General features: G+C 49.6%; 1 protein-coding gene and 1 long non-coding RNA gene across 2 annotated transcripts in view; one reads left to right on the top strand and one right to left on the bottom strand.

Annotated features, from left to right (window-relative positions):
- LOC117068378 overlaps nt 1-11,555 on the bottom strand; it is a 92,957-nt gene extending 81,402 nt beyond the window's left edge. The window contains exon 1 of the long non-coding RNA XR_004431095.1: nt 11,295-11,555. This is a non-coding gene — a long non-coding RNA (uncharacterized LOC117068378). The remainder of the gene's footprint in view (nt 1-11,294) is intronic.
- Nucleotides 11,556-13,692: 2,137 nt separating this feature from the next.
- On the top strand, nt 13,693-22,839 carry PAX1 (paired box 1). The gene is made up of 5 exons (XM_033185325.1): nt 13,693-13,978; nt 14,416-15,045; nt 16,557-16,699; nt 17,222-17,444; nt 22,452-22,839. The coding sequence occupies exons 1-5, from the start codon at nt 13,693-13,695 to the stop codon at nt 22,541-22,543; spliced, it is 1,374 nt and encodes a 457-aa protein (XP_033041216.1). The 3' UTR covers nt 22,544-22,839.
- The last annotated feature ends 953 nt before the right edge of the window (nt 22,840-23,792 follow it).

Genomic DNA, 23,792 nt, shown 5'->3' with positions numbered 1-23,792 from the left:
CAGTTACTAGCAGCTGGGCAGAGACCTAGAAGACAGACAATGGCGGAGAAGTTGGTGTCTGAAAGTCAAGTTAAAGGAAGCAAATAGAGGTGATTCTGCCCAGAGTCCTCCCCTACTGAAGCCCACGGTGGCCCTTGACTGGGCTCCTTGACTCCTGCCTTTGCTTCCCTCTGCGGTCTGGCCCCTTCAGGCCATCCTCTGAGGGCTGCTTTGATTTCCAGGGGTTGCTTCCAAGACTGAGTGCTTTAGGATGGGAGTACAGAGAGGAAGAACATTGTGAAAGTGCAACTCAACTCAGAAGAGATTTTAAAAATGAGACTTTGCTGCTTTCCAGGGAGGAATATATAGGATGCCAGCAGGCTACGGCTTGCAGAAATTCTGCCTTAGTGAATAGCTAAGATCTTCTCACCGTTAGCCAAGCAAGGACGCCTGTCTGAGCATCTTTCCTCTCTTGGCATTCTGAACTCACAGCTCATCTGGTTTTCTCTTGATTTCTCAGTACTGTCATGGTTAGTCTTGAAAACCATAACAATTATGTATTATATGAAAATTGTCATCTATTATAGCTATATAATATTATTATAATAACAATCATTTATTGAGCACTTGCTATGTAGCTGACATTGTACCAAACACTGTATCTTTTTAAAAAAATTGTTTTATTACACTTTATGTTCTAGGGTACATGTGCACAACGTGCAGGTTTGTTACATATGCATACATGTGCCATGTTGGTGTGCTGCACACATTAACTCATCATTTACATTAGGTATATCTCCTAATGGTATCCCTCCCCCCTCCCCCCACCCCATGATAGGCCCTGGTGTGTGATGTTCCCCATGCTATGTCCAAGTGTTCTTATTGTTCAGTTCCCACCTATGAGTGAGAACATGCGGCCAAACACCTTATCTTTTTCATCTCATTTAATGGTTGGCCATCCTCACAAAATGGGTTCTGTTGTGACTTCATTTTCCAGATGGAAAAACAGATGTTCGGAGGTTAGATGACTTGCCTGGGTCACAGGATGCAAGTGGGTGAGTCAGGAAGCCTCTTCAGGCTGAAGTCAATGTTCCACTTGGGCCTCTCCCCTCGGAGGACGCCCCCCTCAATTCAGTAACTGCACTTTAACCTGCCTTTTGGGCTCACGAGTACTCAACCTTAACCCTCTTTCCCACTCTCTGCGCTACCACATCCCACACTGCCCAGCTCCTTTCCTGAGCCAAACTGTCTCAAGCCTGCTTTCCTGTGACTTTACCTCTGCCACCACTTTTGCTTTCCCAGGGAGATGTTTCCTGTCCTTCCTTTGGCCTCTGGACTTCCGCCTGTCAAAATCCACCCATTCGTCAAGGTCCGTCTGAGATGCCAATTCCTTCCTGAAATGCCCCGTGTTCTTTGGCGGCCCATGGCCTCCTCAGTCTCAGAACTGTGTGTTTACCTTGGGTTCCCTCTACTTACAGTGGGGTTCAAACTATTTTGCCACAGCACCCCCTCCTGGTTCCCAGAGGCAAATGCCCTGCAACTCCGGAAAGAGACCTCAGCCTGGGTTCTAGATAACCAGGGCGGCATTTTTTAATGTATTCTATTCTGTCCTTCAAATGGACAAAAATTTCGATCTTGTGCCATGAAGAGTCTACACTTGATTTCATATCAAAATAATGTTATTTTCCAAAATCATTAGGTGAGGTTGAGATTTCAGGAAGACGTGCTTTCCCGTGGCAGACGCTCCCTCCATCCCACTGCCAAGTACTAACAGGAGAGGCACATCCAAGTTTAGGAAGCAGGTGAGCAGAACACAAAGTCCTCAAAGGCAGAAACTGCCTCTTGCCCTGCCTCACCAGCGGATGTCGACTGTAGAAAGAATGAACTTTATATTTGCTCAAATGGATTATATGTTAACACCACCTCCTAAAAGGTCTGAAAATAATTTATTTCTCAGTAGATGTAGGTTTTCTTTGTGATCAAAATGACTTGATTAATTTGCTCAATGAAGCTATTTTTTAGAGCTGGTATGAGCCCACCAACATAGTTTATGTTCCCAAGTTCTAATTTGTGGGGTCCCTAGAAGATTCTGTTGCTTTTCCACTTCAGAAATCTCTATGTGCTAGAAACTGAGCCAGACCACATTCTTAAATTGCTGCATTTGTCCCAGAGCCCTCCCATCTCCATATTCGTTGCCTTTCTCTTGCCTCTGAGATTCTAAGAGACCCCATGGTAATCTAACTCTGATGTGGCCCGGCTGCAGCTCAGCCTGCCCCCTCCTTGCTCTTGGAGCACTACAGGCTAAATCATTTCCTTTTGGCAAGAACTCCCACCTTCTCAGAATAATTCCTTCTGCCAGGGCAGGAAGGCTGTGAGCTGGCTGGAGCCACCCTGGCTTCTATCTCTCTGTGATTAGGTATCAATGATTTTATCTCCATGCCTTCATCTTTGCAGCAAGGAAACTGTCATAACAAACCCACATGGTTGGCATGGCATGGGCTGGGTTTCCCGGCAGGCAGCTGGTGTACTGGGAAGAGTTCTCGGGATTGATACCTGTGAGGGATGAGGGACAGGAGCTGACCAGCAGAGAAGTCTGACCATGACGCAGTAGCAAAGCAGTCTCAAGCTGATCTTCCATGGAGCTCTGGTGCTGGGATGGGCCTCAGACTTGTCCTCCATTGAAGCTTTTGTACTCCACAGTGAGTGGTCCCCAGGAAGGGGGTGTTTGCTTGGGTTTTATGGTTCTCTTTAGCCTAGGGCAATGGGAAGGAGGCTCTGCTGTGAGCCACCAGCCTTGAGGGAATGAGTGTCTCATGCTGGTGGGGGGATCTGGGCAGCTGGGCAGTGTTTCCTACAATACACAGCTGCCCAGCCTCACGGTGAACAGAGGCCATGAGCTCCCTACAGCACTCTACCGCATTAATAAGGACGAATAACTAGGAGCCTGCTTATCCCAAGAGTACAACATTTTCATAATAGAAGATGTCACTTCACTAAAATCTTAGACATCAGGCACTTCAGGGAATGGGGAAAAGTTATAGATGGGGGGCAACCCAAGAGAGGTGTGAATTTTTTGAAAAATGGTAACTTGGGATAAATGGAAGAGTCAAGTCTCACTATTCCTTAGTCAGGAACCCTTGTCACAAGCAGGGGCCTGCTCAGAGAGCCAGTCCCTGAACCCCAAGCCCAGGCTTGATTTGTGAGGGACTGGGCCCATTCCCTGAGGGAGCTCCTGGTGAAAGAACATGTTCAGAAGGCAAACAAGGAAGGGGAAAAACCACACTCAGGACACAAAAAGCATAAAAGTAAACACAGAAGTAAAATATCTTCTTCTTTCTGACAAAGGAAGAGCTTGATGTTACAGTGGATTTAACCAGAATGAGCCGGTGATTCCTGTATAGTGCAGGGCCCAGCATTTCAAGAGGACTGGACCTCAGGAAGAACCATAGTTCTCCCGTGTTGCAGGAAAATACCGGGCCAGCTGTGGATTGCCGTCTTCCTCGGCTTTCTGAAACTGGAGAGCGTATAGCTGTCACTCACCACCTCCATCACTCATCTTCTATTGGCAACAGACGCTGCTGACCCTGTCTTCCTAGTGAGTGTCACTTCAGGGTCTTGAAACCAGCCCTGTGAAGTGCTTCTGAACCAGGGAAGAATGTGGCAAGCAAATGGAAACTCAGAAAAATAGAGCTGTTTTCTTCTCGAGACTCAATTTAAGATGGCTTGGTTTATACCTATTTCTATTGGCAAATCATCCACAGCATGTTTAACAGATGTCCTATAAAAGAGACATAAAGGCTGGGAGCTGTGGCTGATGCCTGTAATCGCAGCACTTTATGAGGCCGAGGTGGGCGGATCACCTGAGGTCAGGAGTTTGAGACCAGCCTGACCAACCCCGTCTCTCTTAAATAGAGAGAAACCCCGTCTCTATTAAAAATACAAAACTAGCCGGGCGTGGTGGCGCATGTCTGTAATCCCAGCTACTCGGGAGATTGAGGCAGGAGAATCACTTGAACCTGGGAGGTGGAGGTTGTGATGAGCTGAGATCATGCCATTGCACTCTAGCCTGGGCAACAAGAGAGAAACTTCGTCAGAAAAAAAAAAAAAAAAAGATACAAATTAAACTGTATTAGTTTTTTAACAGTATAGAAAAATAAGTAGGGCATAGTGGCTTATGCCTGTAATTCCAGCACTTTGAGAGGCGGAGACAGGAGGATTTCTTGAGGCTAGGAGTTCAAGACCAGCCTGGGCAGCATAGTGAGACAAAAAAATTTAAAAAATTAGCCAGATGTGGTGGCGTGCACCTGTAGTCCCAGTTACTCAGGAGGCTGAAGTGGGAGGATGGCTTGATCCCAGGAGGTCGAGGCTGTAGTGAGCTGTGTTTGTGCCACTGCACTTCACCCTGCCTGACAGAGCAAGACCTTGTCTCAAAAAAAGTATGGAAAAATAGTATAATGAGAATAATGGCCAGTGATTCAGCACCTCCTGTCATCAAGTGTTTTCTGTGGTTAGATCATTTGGCCCTGGCCATGACCCTATCCTATAGATGAGAACACTGAGGTCCATGAGATCCATGAGATTAAGCCTCAGGAGGTGGAATTCAGAACGTGGATTTCAGCCTGAGGACTTTTGAGCTAAAAAATGCCTAGACTTGTCAATATTGGGCTTTTCTGTAGCCAGGTGATTTTCTGAGTTTGAGGTACATATGCATTTTTTGACCTACAAATACTGAGCCTTAAAGAGAATGTGTAGACCCTCTGTGTGCTTACTCGACAATGAAATACACAGACACACACAGACACACACATGCGCGCGCACGCATGCAGAAGCACTCGCCATGGGTAGTAGCTCTAATTGTGTCTGATCACAGATTTCTTCAACCTTCCTAGCAGCCTAAATACTAGAACTGCAAAGAGAAGCTCTGAAGACACAATGAGAACTGAGGGTCGTTAATTAAATCCTCACTCCCTCTGTAATGAAGGGCAGGTGAGTACAGCCTAAAATGGCAGAAGAACCCCAAGCCTGAGTCGTAACAAAATGCCATCAAACCCTGCCTAAAGCTATTCGTCCAAATTAAAGTTCTTCTGAATGCCAAGCCCCAGCCAATTCCACAGCTCCTCTTCCACAGTTACTTACTTACACCCCAGTTTAAAGAGAAAGTAAGACGAAAGTGCCTGATTCACTCTGCCCAAATCAGTTGGCTAACATCACAGACATGAACACATGTCCCGCACATGAAATGACCAGCCCCTTGCAAAACGAAGTGGGTTATATTTTGGATAACAAAATTGCACAGCAGAGATTAAACCACACAGAATTTGGGCTCAGCCAGAGGTGTTATTATGCAAAATGAAATGGACAGTACTGTTATAGGGTACCCATTACAGGGGAGCAAAGCTCTTGCCTTGTTGGCCTGTCAAAAAGCGATATTCCAAATGTAGAGCATTTCCCAGTCTGACGGATGTTAATTCAATTATCTACTTTGCCAGCGTTGAAATGCCTAGAAACCTTGTCAAAACTTATTTTCTCAGGATACCCGTTCGTAAAATCTACAGTCCTGCACCCTCGTTCAGCATCTGTTACTGCATTTCCAGTAACCTTATAGCCCTTAAGCTTCTGAGTATTGCAGAGAAATACCAAATATTAAATGTCATTTTAAGGACATTTTGGTTTCTGTTGTTGCTATTATTAATTTTCATGTACCTTTAAACTATTTTAGCATCATCACATAACATACAGTTACTTTTACTAAAGTAGATGAATGTAAAGAATATTTTACAAGATACTTTAAAAAAAACTGATGAGGTTTCTAAAATATGCATTTCAAGATCTTCTCAAGAGGTGTCCATGTAAGATTTTAAAAGATAAACAAGACCCAAAGCCCCTCAAGAATTTGTGTATTTGCTCTTTTAGTCTTAATAGTGACTTAGTAACAACATTTTATAGCGAAAAAGAATCTGAAAAACCATTGCTTCCAATGCTGTACTTTTACGTACCTTTTGAGGATGTAAAGGTCCTACAGTGATGCAGTTACTTCCAGATATTTTTGGAACTTGTTTAAAAAATGAAATGTGGTTTATATTTTAGAATAAGCTTACAAAACAATAAAAGTCAAATCAACTAAAGCAGTTTAGATTTTAACATTTATTACCAAGGTGAGGCTAGTGAGAATAAAAAGGAGCTTTCTTTTATATGATTTCTGAGACTTGGAAGAGGATAAGTGAAGTGTTCTATCAGGACCACAAGTCTGGGTCTGGATAAAAGCAATGCTTAGATCTGCAATACAGTAGTCCCTAGCCAGTGTGCAAGAGTCACCCTCGTTCCAAGCTGCATGGCAATGAAATAATGTTAGCAATCCCACTAGTCATAAAGAGACAAACTACACTGGGCCCTTCAGAAGATTCTGTATTTCTCAGATGGTATCAGGAGCTCGAGAGTTATGATTGCCCTGTGACTTTACATATCTAGAGAACTGTGCTATTTAAGTGTTATTTAACAGTGCTAAGAGTCGAGTTCAACTCCCACCTCCTCAGACAATGAAATCATTCCGATTCTCCCATTGCATAGCATTTACGATTCATTGCCACCTCTCCCAAAGTTGATCTGTCAGCCCGAGTGGCTAGGTCAGTCACTGACTCTCTGCTGCTCCCCACCTCCTCCAGCTTACTGTACAGTGAAGCTGTACAGACGCTTACACCTAAACAGGAGGCTGGGGTCACCTGTGTGAGGGCAGGAAGACAAAGGAATCTTTAAAGACGACAAACCTCAGGCAGCCAACCCAGCCTGGGAAGGCAGTGTTCTCCCTTTTCAGCTGTTTCCAGGAGAAGTCAAAGTGATATAGTGTGAAAATGCCCCGGAAGGCTGTTTTAGACATGGATTTAAATAAGTTTTTGTGAGCCACTGTAAGGTGTTCCCAGAGGTGAGACCAGTGAGCCGCCAGCCTTTCCTTTGGCATCCAGGAAAACACTTGTGAAGCAAGAAGTGTCATGTTACAACAGCCCTTCTCTTCCCAGTTTCTCCTAAAGCAAAGATTCTCAAACTTTAATGCGCATTAGAATCATCTGGGCAGCTCTTAAAAATCCCAGTGTCCAGGCCACAGCCCAGAAAAATTCAACCGGAATCTCTGGGGATGGGGCCCAGGCATCAGGACCTTCTAAGTCTCCCTCTGGTGAGTTAAATATGCAGCACCAGTTGAGATTCAGTGCTTCTTAAAGAACCCTTTACGAAAGCAGGACTGGTTGAAGTGGTGTCTATCCAACGGCACAGAACAGAACATCAACTCTAGATGGCTGTTCGGTTGGCTTATTGCAGGACTGGGGAGAAGCACTCACCCACGGTGGTGATGCGGGTCTTTTCCTGCATGCAATCTACAGACCCTGTCTAATATTTTCCATGCCAGGCAATGAGATCACAAACTCCAAAACACTAAATCAAAACCGGAGGCATTACCGGTCTTCAATAAAACTTCATAGCCTGTACACAAGGGGGAGGGAGAAGAAAATTAAAACCATCACCAAGCTGTGGACATATTATATGTGTGTGTGTGTATTTTTTTTTGGTGTGTGTGTGTGTATGTATGTATGTATGTATGTATATGTAGCAAGCACTGGGATGTCATAGCAATTAGAGACAAACATATATAGAACAATAATTAGTTAAAAGTGATTGGCTAGGCAGACAGTAAAAAGTTACTCACAAGTAAAAATTATCCATTTGTGCCTTAAAGAAAGCTCATCATAAAAGACACTTGATTTCTAACAAGGAAAATGATTTATGCCATGGTGGATAGAAATAACAGTGACATACATATGATAAATTAAATGAATGTGAAGGAGAACCTACTTTCATGAGAATATTCAATTATAGAGGACTTCAAGACTTCTGAGTTTACACAACCCTGTAACAAAGCCTTTATTCCAAAATAGCAGTGTTTCTAAATAGTATGCTGGATATAAAACATAAAAGCCTTAGCATCTAATTCTAATAATAATTTTAATAATGGAAGAAGTGGATACTGAAGATGGGGGCAGTACTTTGGCTTTAACACCTGCAGGTGTTAGTGTTCCTTTGTGCAAACCTTCTACCTATCTCATTTTCAGGGCTTGAATTATGTTTTTGTGTGGGTGTGTGCTGAAGATTGGAGAGGACTGGTCTCATTTAATAAGAAACTAGACAAATCCAGGCAAACAAAGACTGGCTTGATGTTGTCTTTAATCAAGACAAAGGGCTCCACACGGGTCCTTCAGCTTCCTTGTCCATTACTCAGGTTCTATACCATGTAGGAACAGAATTTCCAAAGCATGACCCTTGCATTCAAGGGCAACACAATTCAAACTGGTTCCAATTAGGCTGGGCCAGTGTAGATGTCTCACACGTGTCAATAATTGCGGCTGAGCTAGTCAGATCTGCAGGGGTATCCTCTAGACAGCAGGAGACCCTCCTTACTGCTGCCTTTGCGAGCAATCCTGCAGGCATTTACACCACCTCCCTCTCAGCTCCCTTCACAAATGCTATTTCTATCCTTTGTACCCCTGTGGCTACTCTTAGATGTCCCCTTTTCCAAATACCCGGGAGATGTGACACATGGACATTTCAAGTTTCCCAAATAATTTCCTTTTTATTAGTGACATTTAGACTTGATACTGTCACTTAAACATTTTTGAGCGCTTACGGCAAAGGTGGAATTTTGACCCATGTCTGGAAATTTCTGCAGGCATTCATGTTGATGAAATGAAATTAAATAAGATCTAATTGCATGGTAGAAGTCATTTTATATAAGAGGAAATTGAGGCTTATTTGACATGCTCATTACCAGGGAAAGAGAGAGACATAATAGCAATCTGCAGAACTCGATTTGGGGCTAGTGAGGATATACACACAAGAATGGCAAGAATGCCAGATCCTCCTGAAGGCTCTAGAAACCGTTTCTTCCTACAAAGGGCACCAACTCTCTGTAGTTTATTTTTATCAGCCAAATTCCACGTTTAAAATGTTTCTACTCCAAAATAAATGTTATTAATGTAGTAGTCAGATCCCTGCATTGCAGGGTAGAAAGTATCTTAGATCTTTGTTGCCAATACTCAATTTCCCCCTATTTATTTCTAGTGCAAGTTTCACAGCAAATCAGTTTTCTAATTTGCTTTTTTCTTACATCTCTGAACAGAATTGAGGAGCACTCGCGTCTTTCAGCATTTTGTTAATCACATTGAAAATGTTCACCTATTCTTGTTTATTCATTTCATTTTAGGAAAACGAAAAACGTTTTCCTGGCTTCTCTCGCCATACATTTCCAAGGACGTTACTCGTTCGTAGTGGCCAGTGTCAGCGGAAACGGTGCTCCATCCACCACTGCCGACCCGACTCATTTTAGATAATAAGCGTTTCCAGGGTAGCGAACATCATGCACACCTAGGCAAAGAACCAACTTTAGGACCGCCTTGATCAGCTGCAGGCCAAATGAAAATAAGCCGCGGGAATGGGTCTGCGAAGCCAAGGACGTTATTTCTTGCTCTTGGGGGCTCTGTTTCATTGCCAGCTTGTAGGGTCCTCAACACCTTCCATTTGGGGTCTGGAGAGTCTGTGTGTCCCAGTCAGGAGAGGCAGGTTCTGTGCAAAACGCACTCCCCACCTCGTCCTTGAGGATCCACAACGTAGGGAGGACGCACTGACCTCGCGCTCTGAGGCAGCGCTCACAGGCGCCAATTCAGAATCCAGTCTTCCTCTCCCTTCCTCGCCCCCCTTCTTCCATCGCCGCAGTCACTCCCCGCGGAGTTTCGTTGCTTTGTCGCACAAGCCAACTTTTGGTTTGTTAGCTGTTCGCGTTTCCCGAGGGTTTGCAGCTCCCTGAGCTGCCTCAGCTTTTCTTCCCATAGTTTCTTTGCAGCTAGCAGCTCCTCATTTCTCTTTTCGTCAATTTTCTTCTTCTTATTTTTAAGTATGGTGTGGCGGATCTTTTTTGCAAAACTGAGGGCATGTGTACGTGTGGAGCTTGGTACATGATGAGCTGCTTTTTTTTTTTTCTCTTCAAAAGTAAATTTAAGAAGAAAATTAAGAGACTCAATTTGACTTTGATTTTGAACCACAGGACTCACGGCTCAGTGCTCTTAAAAACACAGTAAAAGCGCAGGTCCTAAGCAGAGCCAGGACTCATGCAGGAGGGAAAGCAGGCCTATTAAGGCCTGAGGCTAGGGCATCGTGAGGAAGACCCCGATCCCGGCCCTGCGGCCCCTGCAGGCTGCTGCTGGTGGGTACCAGCGTTCGTTGTTAGGCCCAAGCCTGGCCGGGGCCCTCGGGGAGTGCCACCTGTGTTTTCTGTTCTCTGCTACTTCCCACAAGAACCGAAATGCGCACCTGTATGCCCAAGTTGGACTTAAATCAGCGTTTTAAGGTTTCTCCTGGAGACCTTGAAATGCATGGACCCCGGGAACATCCCGGCCTGTTACTTGTTTTAACTCCCACCAAAAATCAAAGCCAGGTAGGAGACCTGAAGTGGGGGCGACTGTAGCTCCAAGAACAGCCCTGTCACCGAACCCCTGGGTGGTTAGCAGTCTGAAGTTTCAGGTGCTGAGTTCACGGCTCAGGTGGCGTGCAGCAAGGGAGTACTCACCAGCAACCCCCCTTGCCGCCAACCCCAGTTCCCAGAAGGACAGACACCCCTTCGCGCCTCCTTTTTTGACTCCCGATTTTGGCACAGAGTTTGCCTCTCTTTCTTTCCCTGCCTTGGGAAAAACTGGGCGAGGGCCCGAGGCCGCTGGGGTACCTTCACATCCATCCTCTGCCCTGGTAGGAGTCCAGCCCCAGGAGGAAGAGTTTTGCCCCAGGTTTCTGAGTGCGCCCTCAGCTAACAGGCTCCCGCGACCCTGGAAGCGGCACTTTGTTGCACTCCGCGCCCAGAACAAGTTGAAATACGGTGCCAAACCCAGCCAAGTAAAAACGCAGAATCCGCGAGCTCTTTACCTCTCTGTGCGCTCAGCGCTGACTAGTAGCTGTCCCCGGGCCATGGAGAGGGCTAAGCTGCCTCCGTGGGAGGTGGGAGAGACGTTTCTTTTCCTTCTGCAATCTCATCTTAGGGCCACTTCTCCCCAAGCCTAGCCTGCCGCTCTGGAACCCGCGATGCCCAGCCGGGGGACAACAGGGGGCGACAAACTGTAAGGTTTTCTCTATGCCCGATCGTGCAGAAGGCTGCAGCGAGGACTGTGTGGTCCCGATCGCGCACAGCTGGCTGCGGGAAAGGGGCCGTGATTGAGACAAGGGTCCGCGGACTCTGCTACCCCAGAGAACCACCCCCTCTCATCGTGCACAATCCCCAGCCTCACTCTTCTACAGTCGCCCCCAGCCAAGGGCGGCCTTCACGGGGATGGGGGCGGAGTTTTGTCCCGGACTGCGACTCCTCGCCAGTTTTCCAAGCTCGGCAGCAGAGGTGGGGTGGACGTTCCCCTGAAAGGGTAGTTGGGCTAACCAGCTCTCACGGTGTCACAACCGGCTTTATTTCCTTGTCTTTGAGTGTGCCTATTGACTCCTCACCTACTGGGGGGAAGAAGCGGCTTTAGCTGCTTTTCCGGATCACGAGTATGCACGGGATTGAGGCAGGGATGTGGCGTTCCTTTATCTCAGAGACTCCAAGGTCTGGAAATCAGCCTTTCTCGGTATCTCGCGCCCGACGAAGGTCTAGATCAGAGGCTAGCAGATTCCGCAATGGAGAGCACTGGGCAGCGTGCGTCCCCACTCCCCGCACCCCCGGAGTCCCGGGCAAACTGTACATGCTTAGTCCTCTCTTCGCTGCCTTCCCGTAACTCCTGGCTTTGGCGTGCCCACTTTAATCCAAACCATTCCCTTTCCCCGTTCCTTACTCCAAACCTACCTACGCTGTCATGGACAGGCCTGATGTTCTACATAGGTTCCTCTGCTCCCACGCTCGCATCCTCCTGCCAGTGCGCTGACCCTCAAACCTCCTCCAGGTCTCCAGGACCTCCCAGAGACAGAGACTGTACTGTGTTCATGCCGCTGGAGAGGAAGAGTTCACTTCTTTTAAACCTGATTTTTCTTTTTCCGTAGGTAATTCTTGCCTGTGGCCCCACCGCGTGCTCTCTCTAGAGAGCCTGAGTCAGTCTCTCTTAACAGATACATTTAGACGGGTGGATTAGGAGCCAGGGATGCTCTCTGACCCTGCAGTGGAGGGAAAGGGGTCGGGGCCTCCGCAGCCAAGGCTCCCCAGGCTGGGCTGATAGGGTCCATGTGCTCCTCAGCCACTGTCACCGCGCTGGCGCCATATTCAACTCTGGGTGGCTAAGAAGAGCTAGACCCTTGGGGTGGGCGGGAGGGAGGGGAAGAGGGTTCTCCCCTCCAGGGGAGAGCTGGGAGTCTCAGAAATCTCTGCTTTTCCTACTCTCTCCCCTATGCCCTCTTCCTGGTCTAGCACATTCAGCCCAATGCCTTTGGTGCTTACTGGGCTCAAACTCAGAACTCTCAGGTCCTGACACCCTCAAATCAGTTCAGGTTCAAAACCACGAGTTTCCTCCTCCTGGGCCTCACCGCATGGCTACCGGACACGGTTAGTTGCACAGGTTGGGGAGTTCAGAACTGCTCTGGTGCTGGGTAGAAACAGAGAAATTGTCGATGTTCAATCTCAGGGGCAAATAATTCAGGACTGCGAAAAACCTCATTTAAATGAAGGAGAAATGACCATTTTGTGGTTTAACCGAGACTTCCTGAAGCTGCAGGTACTGGGAGAAAGACGAGGCCAGGCCACCCGGGATAGAGTGGTGCCGGATTCCACCGCCAAGGGGAAAGGAACTTGTCCTTCAGGCCTAGAGCTGGAGCTATGCATTTGGCCTCCCGCTGGTCGCGCCTGGGGACCGGAGGGCGCCGGATCTGTGCGCCTCGTAGCAGCAGGCCGGAATCCTTTTGCCTCCTGCCCCTTCTGTCGCCTCTTGGAGAGGAATGAGTTCTGGTGGCTGGGCCTGGCTGTAGAAGACAGGATTTGGACCGTGCCCCTCTCGCATCACCGAAATCACCCCCACTATTCCGAGAGTGGTTGGCTATTAAACGTTGTGAAGATTTCCTGAGAGAAGGATTGAGGACCTGGCCAAGAATGGGACACACATGAATCAGTTCTGCCTTGCGTCTTCCTGCCAGGCGCTCTGCACCGCGCTGGACGCTCACCTTGACACTCCCAGCCAGCTGGGGTACTGATCCCACCCTTCCCCGGCCGCTGCCCAGGGAGTGGGGAGGTAGAGACAACCATATCCTAAACACCTTGCCACGATAAACTTTTATTCTCTATCTTATTATTAATGGTGGCGGAAATAAAATTAAAACCAAAACGAAAACGAGTACTAGTACTAGCACACTAATCAATTGAGATGACTTCCCCATCATTCCCAAAGCCAGAGGAGGGAGGGGGCTGCAAGGGGCTCAGAGTAGTGCAAAGTCCCAGGCCCAAATGGTGTGTGTGTGTCTGTCTGTGTGTGTGTGTGTGTGTAGAGGAGTGGGTTGTGGGGGGGTGGGGGGGAATGAAGGAGGGCCGAGGCGGGAGGATAGAAGGAGGGGGTAGAGTTTCAGGGCGGGGAGGGGGACGCTGGGGAGCAGTGACGGGAACCAATGAGCTGCCAACTCGCGCGTCTCCGGCGTGACTGCCGAGATTGACGTGGAGGACACGTCAAATTGATTCCCGCACGCTGCAGCCTCCCGGTCAGACGAATTTCTCCCAATCGGATGAAGTTCACCCTGGGCCTGGGGTCGCGGGCGTGGAGAGTGTCCTGGGAGGGGGCAGCAGCGGCGGCGGCAGGCCCTGGAGCGGGCGGCAGCGCGCTCGGCAGCCGCTCACAGCGCGTCTCCAGCCCGCGGCTGGGCCGCCGCGGCTCTCGGCTCTCGCGCGCCCTCCCTCTATGCCTCTCCCGCGGCGGCGGCGGCGCCCAAGCTCTCCCGGACTGCGCCGGGCCCAGCCCCGGCCACCCCGGCCACCCCGGCGCCAGGCAGCTGACCGGCCCGCGCGCTATGGGTAAGGGGCAGGCGACAGGCAGAGCGCGGGCGGGCTGATGAGGTGGGTCGGGTCCGTGTGCCTCCGTTCCCTCTAGTCCGCTTTCCCTGGGCGACCCAGTCCTGGGTCCTGGAGGAGCTACATTCTCCTCTGGTCCCCAAGGAGGGGACAGTTCAGCAAGTCTGGGAAGGGCGTGTTCCAAGTAGACGCGCTAAAAGTCGCGAAAGGGCACGGAGGGCTACAATGCGCGGCGCTCCACTCCGCGGCTCCTCTGTGCCCTTGCCCACTCCGAGCCGGACCCAGGCGGTTTGCCCTTGGACTCCGAGCTGTCTGGGGACCCACAGGTCACTCTTTGGAAGTGCGCCTGGGTGCAGTCCCTCGATCCGCGTGGGGACCCTTGGCTAACCCGCCCGGTGTTTTCTCCCCTGCCTGCTCACTCTTGTCTGGCGCATCCGCAGAGCAGACGTATGGCGAGGTGAACCAGCTGGGCGGTGTGTTCGTCAACGGCCGCCCCCTGCCCAACGCCATCCGCTTGCGCATTGTGGAGCTGGCGCAGCTGGGCATCAGACCCTGTGACATCAGTCGGCAGCTCCGCGTATCCCACGGCTGCGTGAGCAAGATCCTGGCGCGCTACAACGAGACCGGCTCCATTCTGCCCGGGGCCATCGGGGGCAGCAAGCCCCGCGTCACCACTCCCAACGTGGTCAAGCACATCCGGGACTACAAGCAGGGAGACCCTGGCATCTTTGCCTGGGAGATCCGCGACCGGCTGCTGGCCGACGGCGTCTGTGACAAGTACAATGTGCCCTCGGTGAGCTCCATCAGCCGCATCCTGCGCAACAAGATCGGCAGCCTGGCGCAGCCAGGACCGTACGAGGCAAGTAAGCAGCCGCCGTCGCAGCCTACGCTGCCCTACAACCACATCTACCAGTACCCCTACCCCAGTCCCGTGTCGCCCACCGGCGCCAAGATGGGCAGCCACCCCGGGGTCCCGGGCACGGCGGGCCACGTCAGCATCCCGCGCTCATGGCCCTCGGCACACTCGGTCAGCAACATCCTGGGCATCCGGACGTTTATGGAACAAACAGGTCAGTCGTGGCGGCCTCCGTAGCCTTCTATTAAGGGGCAGAACCTGGGGCGGGCAGGCTTGCAGGAGAGGACTCACACTCGCTCTCCTCCCGGGACCGGTTCTGGCTTAGGGGAGGGCTCCACACTGGCCAGGGAGGCTGGTGGTCCTGGGCCTTTTGTCAGAGACCTCGGACATCTTGAACTTTTTATGACAAATATGGAAAATATTTCCCAAATGGAAGAGCAATCGCCAACCACAAATTTGGAGGCCTGAAACTGCGCTTTTTCATTCTTGCAAAAAGTATGCAAACCGCTATTGCCAAATTTAAGGGAAAAAAAAAAAAAAACGCTCAGGCAATTTTGAGACGCTTTCTTTAGCTCTCAGAATCCTTCACAATTTCCCAAGGGTTCTGGCCCCCTAGTCCCAGGCCCAGTGGCTCTTCTGAGTTAAAGGAAAAGGGATCTTGTGGTCTGTTGAGTGGCCTACGTCTCTAAGGCCCTGTGGCCTTGCAGGTCCTGGAGTTTGGGGTGATGGCTGCTGGGGCTGCAGCCACCTTCACAAGGATTTGTCGTTTGTCTGCAATTAAAGCTCAACAAACTGTTGGTCAAATGGGTGATGAGGAAGATGGGGAAGGCAGGGAGGTTTGGAACAACTTTGATGCCTGACCAGGAAAGAATCTGGCCAGAATCGGTCTGGATTTCTTTGCCCTGTCCCCGGCTGCCAGCAGCTGGCCAGGGGATGGCACACTCTTAGGAGAGCAGACTCAGGAGGAGGGTAAGAAGCAAAATTCAAGGTAGCCTAGGAGGAAAGAGTGGTGGCTGGAAACTGTGAGTGCTCAGCTCCAGCAGTAGCAGCGCCTCTGTGGCCCTGCGCTGCCTTTATGTCTCCTGGTGGCTCTAACCCAGCCTGACGCTAAAGCTTCCCATGAAATGTCAGTGGGCAGCTGGTCGGGAGGTGACCCCACCAAGCCTGCACGCAGATCTGGAGCTTTCCCTTGGTTCCTGGTACACACAAGGGCCCGGGGAGCAGCTGTCTGCTTCTATCTGAACGGGGACCATAATGTTGACACTTCTTTTGGGAAACCCTGGGCGTTTCTGGAGGCAGTTCTGGTAGAATCGTCTCCCTGCCCTCTAGATGCTTGTGCAGATGTTGAGAAATCAATACAATTTTCTTGTATTGATTTCTTGTAGATTTGAACTTGGAAGTTTCTGGGAGCTGTGTCTAGACAATGGAGCAGCCGCTTTGGCTGAGTCTGCCCAGGCTTTGACTCAGTAGCAGCCTCCCGTTCGTGGGAAGCGGGCTGAAGGCTAGGAGGACAGGTCAGCAGGCCTGGCTGCCTTTCCTCTGCCCCACCCAGAGTGGTGAACATCCCAGTCCCTGTCGCCCTCTGTCTACTGGTGGAGTGTCAGGCCACCTACAAATTTTGTGGGAACCCTGGCCCTGCCTTCAGATATAAGCTGGGTGGTTGGCCACACGTGTGCCCAGGGCAGATTTGGAGGCACCTTCTAATCTGTCCTCTGTCCCCTGCAGGGGCCCTGGCTGGGAGTGAAGGCACCACTTACTCTCCCAAGATGGAAGACTGGGCCGGCGTGAACCGCACGGCCTTCCCCACCACCCCTGCAGTGAATGGGCTGGAGAAACCTGCCTTAGAGGCAGACATTAAATACACTCAGGTAACCAGGAGGCACGTGTGGGAGGTGACCTTAAGTAGGGAAGCAGAAGGTTTGGGGAAGTGGGGAAAAAGAGAGAGAAATAAAAGACAAAATTTCCAGGCAGAGAGATGGTTGTATCTGGAGGCTGGCCAGCAAGCATCCTTTTTGTCCTTTCCTCAAGCGTACTAGTTTGGAGGAGTCTGACTTTCGCGGGGTTGACTTGCCTTTGCCAAGACACCTTAGCTAAAAAAGCAGGAACTCCAGATCACAGGTCCACAGTCAAGGACCTTCTTTCTCTAAATCCCGATACGAACACCGTGACCCCTTCAAATCATTATTTGTAACAGTTTGAGTGAATTCTTAGAAATCACTTTGCCAAGGGGTCCTTACTAGGAAATTTAGAGGCCAGGCCTCTCATGGGGGCTGATGGATGGGGACAGGGCGTGGGGGAGGGATAATAGATGAGAACCCCCGTCTCAGTGATGGCGTGGGCTAGAGAAGGCAGGATTTGCTGCTGCTGACGGTCCCTCTCTATCCCCACAGTCGGCCTCTACCCTCTCTGCCGTGGGTGGCTTCCTCCCCGCCTGCGCCTACCCGGCCTCCAACCAGCACGGCGTGTACAGCGCCCCGGGAGGCGGCTACCTCGCCCCGGGCCCGCCGTGGCCGCCGGCGCAAGGCCCTCCGCTGGCGCCCCCCGGGGCTGGCGTAGCTGTGCACGGCGGGGAACTCGCAGCAGCAATGACCTTCAAGCATCCCAGCCGAGAAGGTGAGGAGCGCAGGGAGGGGGTCGGGTGGATACTGGAAGGGTTAGGAAGGGTACTGGGGAGGGGGTGTGAGCCTGGGAAAAGGGAGAGCGTGTGGGGAAGAGGTGGATCCTGGGCATAAACCCTTCCTCTGGGTTAACCGTTATATGCCTGTAGCTTCTTGGAGCAGATTCGTTCTGACAGGTGTCCCTATAAAGGTACCTGAGGTTGAGAGACTGGCCCCAAGACTGTCCCCTCCACTTATGAGGGGAGATGAGAAAGGGGGTCCTTCTGGCATACAGGACACGTGGGTTTGGATCCGGTTCTGGCACCTTCGACCAAGTTCCTGCTTCTTTCTGGGTTTCTGTTTCTCCATCCAGGGATACGTCTAGCAGGCACCCTCAAGGCTCACCTTTCTGTAGACCTGTCCTAGCACCTGAGCCCTTTAGGTGGGGTTGGACTTGCTAATGGCACCTGACCTCCATCCCAGGACCCTTCCCATCTCTGCCCCACTGCCCACCTGTTTTTCCCAGCTTCCTTAAAGAAAAAAAAAAAAAGAGCCTTTGGATTCTTTTTCTTAAATACACACTGTGGGAAAGTAGAGGCCATGTGAATCATTGTCCTTTACTCCAGGCTCAGGAGCTTCCTGTGGTGGTGGTGGTTGGTGGTGGTGGTGGGTGGCGGGGAAGGAGAGGTTTCTCTCTTTCTGTGGAAAATGTGCCTGGTAGTCTTGCCTCCTTTTCTGCTTCCTCTTCCTCTTCCTCTTCCATAAGTCCACTTCCTGAAAAGTCAAGGAAGAGATTTTAGGTATGTCACTGACAGTCAGCAGTGTGAGGGGCATCCTCTCACACTGCCCGGAGGGGTCCAGTTTTTCCTTTAACTTGGGAAAAGCTCACCAGCCCTTGAGTCTCATGTTCTTTGTTGTTCAAAGGAATGGCTTGATTTGCTAACTTCGAACTTGCCAGTGCTTAGGTTCTGAGCACCAGAAATGTGCAACTTCAACCAACCTGGGAAAGGAAAGGGTCCCCCAGGGCGTCCCAGCCCCAGCAGAGAAAGGGACCAGGCACAGACCTGGGAGACAGCGTGGTGTTCTCAGATTATAAAAGGATTTTTACTAACTGCTTTGCCTCCACCTGTCCAGGTCTGGAAGCCAGGTGGATGTAGTGGCAGGTGGCAGTGGGCAGGCAGGGCACAGGAGGGCCATCCTCCTTGGTGCTGCCCAGGCAGAAAGTGTTATTTCCAAGTAGTCTTGATAAGATAGGAGGGCATGCCCTGGGGAGTGGGGGTGGGGATGGGGGCAGGAAGGAAATAAAGATGCCATCCACAACAGTGAAACGAAGGGAGAAAAATACTTTTCTATTTCCACCTTTCCCAGAGCACAGACATCCTGGGATATTAGGATAATGTTCACTTGCTTAGTTACAGACAGATCCAAGTAAGGAAAATTTATAAAAATTGGGATTTAGAGCTCTTTTAAACTTTAAGTTTAATTTAAACGGGATACTATCACTTGCTCATTTATACAAAAATCCAAGTGAAGGAAATGTTAAAAGTTAAGAGTGAGAACTCCTTTAAGCTTTACATTTAAGGATAGCTAAGGGGTCGCAGATGAGCGCTTCACTCATCCTCAGCTTCCAATCAACCTGTTTTCTCAACAACTGAGGTTATCTGCCAAAATCGAAATCAAAATAAAATGTACCACATTACACAAATCATTTAAATAAGCAGGTTCTTTTGAATTTAAAAAGTATAACTACAGATTTGAAATGTTTCCCTGGGTTCATCTTAAGGAGAAGGAAGACTTAGAAAAAAGACCCACAATCTTCAGAGGAATGCATTTGTTTTCCAATAGAGCTACTTTGCCCTGGAGGCATTTTAAGCTCTACATTAGACACAAATTATAAAGTGCAGATAATAACCCAAAGGTAGCACACACAGTTCCTAATTCTAAACTACTTCTCATTAATTTGAGGTGAAAGTGGTGGGGAAGCTGATTTTAACATTTAGCCTCACTGGTGATTGATTTTCTTTAGAAGACACTTTCCTTTTCAGAAATACAGAACCATTGAATGGTGCTGGTATTTAAGTCCCTTTTACCATTATATTGGCTTGCTATTATGTAATATCCCACCTGTTTTCAAAAGCTGCAGCAATAATTTGTTACTCTAGTTATTAAGTTAATTTAATTTTGTGGTCCTCCAAGTTCTTTAAAGGTTCTAATAAAAGATAATCAGATAACTTGGGGACATCATTAGTAATGATTTCTCAAGCTGGCATGCAATTGTTTGTGTTCGAACAGGAATGTAGAAATAATCATTCATTATCTATCTATATTCATAGCCTGAGAATTACATACATACTTGGGTTATGGATTTTTACTCCTTACTGGTAGAACAGCGGACTTCAAAGATCTATTTCCTCAACACAACTAGTCTTTGAAAAGAAAGAAAAATAATAAAAATCACTGCCTTTTATTTTCTGACCAGTTCTTAAGAAATTAATATTTTCAAAGAAACCTGTCCCACAGGACAATTTACTATAGTAAATCACCAAGTGTTCAATTCATAAGAATAGTGAGAATAGCATTTACTGAATTTCTTTTCAGTAAGAAAAAATTCTTCTGTATAATGAAAAGCAATTTAATATAATAAACGCTCAGTAAAAGCAAATACCTTTGATCACCTAACACATACACACAACACACACACACAGTGCAATATATATCAACATGTCCTCCAAATTAGTGCAAATGAACAGCTTAACAGTTACCCTAAGTGAAACTTAATCAAATGTCAAAATGAAAATTTAGCAATAAATTAGATATTAATTGATTAATTGTTATTTAATTAATACTATAATTAATTTTTTCTTTTTTTTTAAAGGTAGTGAGTCTGGGTTTCCTACTATGTAGGCAAAAGGTATAATTTACATTCCCCATCCCCTGAAAGGAAACTTTAATTTTTGGGAATTAAGAAGAATAGGAAAAGTTTCGCTTGATCTTCACTTGGAAAGGCCGACATTCTAGGAATCTCCACCCACATCCAAATGCCTTTTCACAGCCAGGGGATGACCATCTCCCCTTCCCCACTCTTAGGTGGCAGACACCACCAGATGTTCCCTCAAGACAGCTGGTATTTACAGGGTGTTTCCAAATACTCTCGAAACCTCAGGGTTTTAAGTCCCTCCCTGTGGGGCTCTGGAATGACTCAAGATTTGGAAATCAAATCTATAAGATATTGCATACTCACAAAGAAAATATATTGCTTATATTTGTTAAAGATAACTTGCAGCTTTGCTCTAGTTACCTCTGCCTGGGGATTGGTTCTTGGAGGATCCTAGAAGTAAACTTTGTCAGAGAGCACTAGGGCGCTGGCATTGTCGCACCGGATGCTGCCAACCGTAGCCTCATTTGACCCAACCCCAGGGGTCCCTTCCCCTCAACGGTGGTCCCAGAGTGCCCTGCAATTGCAGTTGAATATTAAAAAAATGCCTCTCCCCATTCTTAGCCCCTGAATTAAATGAGCCTGACCCAGGCCCTGGCCTCCGAGGGCCCAGAAGTACCCACCCATTTGTCCTGTGGAGGGAATGGAGGGCAGGAGGGGCCCTATGAGAAAGGATGGTCTGGACTGGGCTAAAAACACAGCAGGATTCGCCCCTGTAGGGTGGGATGCAGTCGTCCTGGGTGTTTATTTTTCATGAGTTCAGTTTCTTGCTTGTCTCTAAGGTAACCGTCCCTTGGCTGAGAAACCTCCTCCTCCTCAGATGTTTTCTAAACAGGTCCTCACTTTGAAGTGTGTGTCCAGGGTAGAAAGAAAAGGTCTGAATACTTGTTGGCTGGGCGGCCACAACTATGTTTAGGAAAAAGAACTGAGAGCCAGGGAAAAGCAGAGGGGCCACCGTCCAGGGAAGGTCTTTAGACCTCTTTAAAACCTCAGCGAAACCGTGTGTTTGTGTGTGTTTGTGTCTGGGTGTGTGTGTCTTGCACAGAGGTGGTTGGCCCAACTCTGCGCAGCCACAGCAAGTTGCGCCTGAGGCTGAGGCGAGGGAAGTTGCAGGAGAAAAAAAATCCAGAGTTCCCCTCACGCAAATTGAGGCGCTCCAAGCTCCCCCTTTAAAGGAGGACTTGGGGAAAAAAGAAAATTGAAAATAGGCCCCTGTAGGTATAAACATACTGTGGATCCTGGTTGTAGGAGAAGCAGAGTGGCCCAAGGTTGGGAAAGGAAAAACAGGCTTGCGCAATCGCGGCGTCACTGTCTGGTTTCCAGTAGTAAAACTTGGGCCCCTTCCCAAACCCCCAAATAATAGAGTAAGGCGCAGAATACCGCCCGATCTGGCCATCCCACTGTCACTTAATCCGGAGGCCTACAGGTCCCAGGACGTGCTGTGCCCACAGTGGTGAGCGCATCTGGATCCCCGGACCTCGTGGGCACAACGAAGTCTGCCTCTCACTTAAAGCGCAACTGCCTCCTGTGTCGGAGGAATCCAGGCCGCTCCAGGGGAATCTCTGGTGGCTCATTTCGCGCACGATTTCCCCCTGCCCACAGCAAGTTCCGAGCCGCGGGTGTCAGCTGACTCGACGCTTTGGCTGCCCTTCGCACTTCTGCACGCGCCTGGGGTTTGGAAAGGGTGAGGGTCCGCGCAACGTTAGAGTCCCGCTCCCTTCTGCGGAAGTCTCCATCAGACCTGAAACCTTCCCAGCCCTCTGCGCCCGTCACTTCCTTTACTGAGCAGGTGGTGAGGGGGTTGGAGGGCAACGGGAGTTGCACCCGGCCAGCGGTCAGTGTTTGCAAATGGCCTTGCGAAGAGTCCCGCTTGCCAAGGCTGTCCTTGCAAGTGGCTCCCCTAGCGGGAGAGGGAGGGCTGGTCGCCCACGGAAGCTTGGGGTCTCTGGAGAGCGCGAGTCTCTGCTTCCCTCTTCCAGAGTCTTCAAGGGTTGAGCGCGCACCACTTCGCTCTGCCTGCGTCCCAGTGCCGCTCGCCCTGCAGCGGCGTTAGGCAGTGATCCGACGCCCATGTGCTTCCTCCCGCAGTGGCTGACAGGAAGCCTCCCAGCCCCGGCAGCAAGGCCCCGGACGCCCTCAGTAGCTTACACGGACTGCCCATCCCGGCCTCGACCTCCTAGGGGCAGCTCTCCCCGGACCCGAGCTCGGAGGGAACGGCAGGCGGACCCGGGCGCACAGGTCTGCGCGGCGGCCCCGGCAAGCTGCGCGGGCAGGACCGGAGGACACGCGGCGGAGGCGGAGGAAGCCAGCGCCGGCCCCCGGGTGCACGCCCAGCCAGCCCCCAGGCCCAGCCCTGCCTCTGTCCGGACCCACCACACTTCCTTTATTGGCCTGGGTTTTGAGGCTTCTCTTAACTTTGGCTTTAGACTGTTGCACCCTCCTCACAATCCTTGCTCTGACGTGGCCTCCCTCGCTCTGCCGGCCTCAAATTTCTTTTTTGTCACTCTTTTGTCCGTCTCCGTCTCGCCTCTCTCCCTCTTTCCTTCCCTTCTCTTTTTTTCTCACTCTCCCTCCCTTCCCTTTCTCTTTTCTTTCCTCCCTCCCTTCCACCCCCGGCTTTCCCCGACCTTCCATGGCTCCCTCTGCCCTTCCACTCTCTTCTTGCTCCGACCTCTGCTCCAGTCCGGCTCCTTCCCCTTCTCCTCTATCTACTCCTCTATATGCTCTCAGCCCTTTTTCCTGGTCCATCCCGTCTTTCCCTCTCTCTCTCTCTTACTCTACTGTCAAGGGCCCTAATTCCCTTTGTTTTACTGCTTCCCCAACCCTCCTTCAGTCCCTGAGAGCCCTAGAGCCATCTCGGTGACAGTCCCTTCTTTGGCACCTGGGACTTTGTAGCCTTCACTCCTCTGAGACCCCCAGCCCTAATGGAGGGGAGCTCAAACCTAAGAAGTGGACAGAAAAGCCACAGCCTTTATTTTATATATATTTTTTGTAATAACAAACCCTAAAAAACCCTCCATGAACTGTCCTCTCCCTTCGATCCCCGCAGTATATTGTCTGGAAATCTGTTTTCTCAGAGCCCAGTGGCCGCCGGGCTTCTCTTCCCTTCTGAGATGATGTCACCCCAAAGAAGAGTGGGATAGGAATAGGGAGCACAGGGGTTGTTGGCGTTTTCTGTGCTTAGAAAACTGGATGTCCTGCAGGTGTCTCCTCCCATCCCTCCACTCACAACACTTGCCAGGGAATCGAACAAATGGTAAACACATCAGCACTTTTTGGTGTTCAGGGGTCAGCACATTTGTTAATTTAAACCACAAACGGCTTCCAGGTACAAAGGTTCATTTGGACTTCTGGTTTGCAAGGGATGAGGGTTAAAAACAAAACGAAACAACCCAGAAAGCGTCTTCTAGAGCCAGCTGCAAGAGCTGT

This window comes from Trachypithecus francoisi, unplaced genomic scaffold (assembly GCF_009764315.1).
Source record: "Trachypithecus francoisi isolate TF-2019V2 unplaced genomic scaffold, Tfra_2.0 Lachesis_group21, whole genome shotgun sequence".
Taxonomy (NCBI): Eukaryota; Metazoa; Chordata; class Mammalia; order Primates; family Cercopithecidae; genus Trachypithecus; species Trachypithecus francoisi.
The sequence above is the reverse complement of the archived record's forward strand: the minus strand, read 5'-3'. Positions and strand labels throughout refer to the sequence as shown.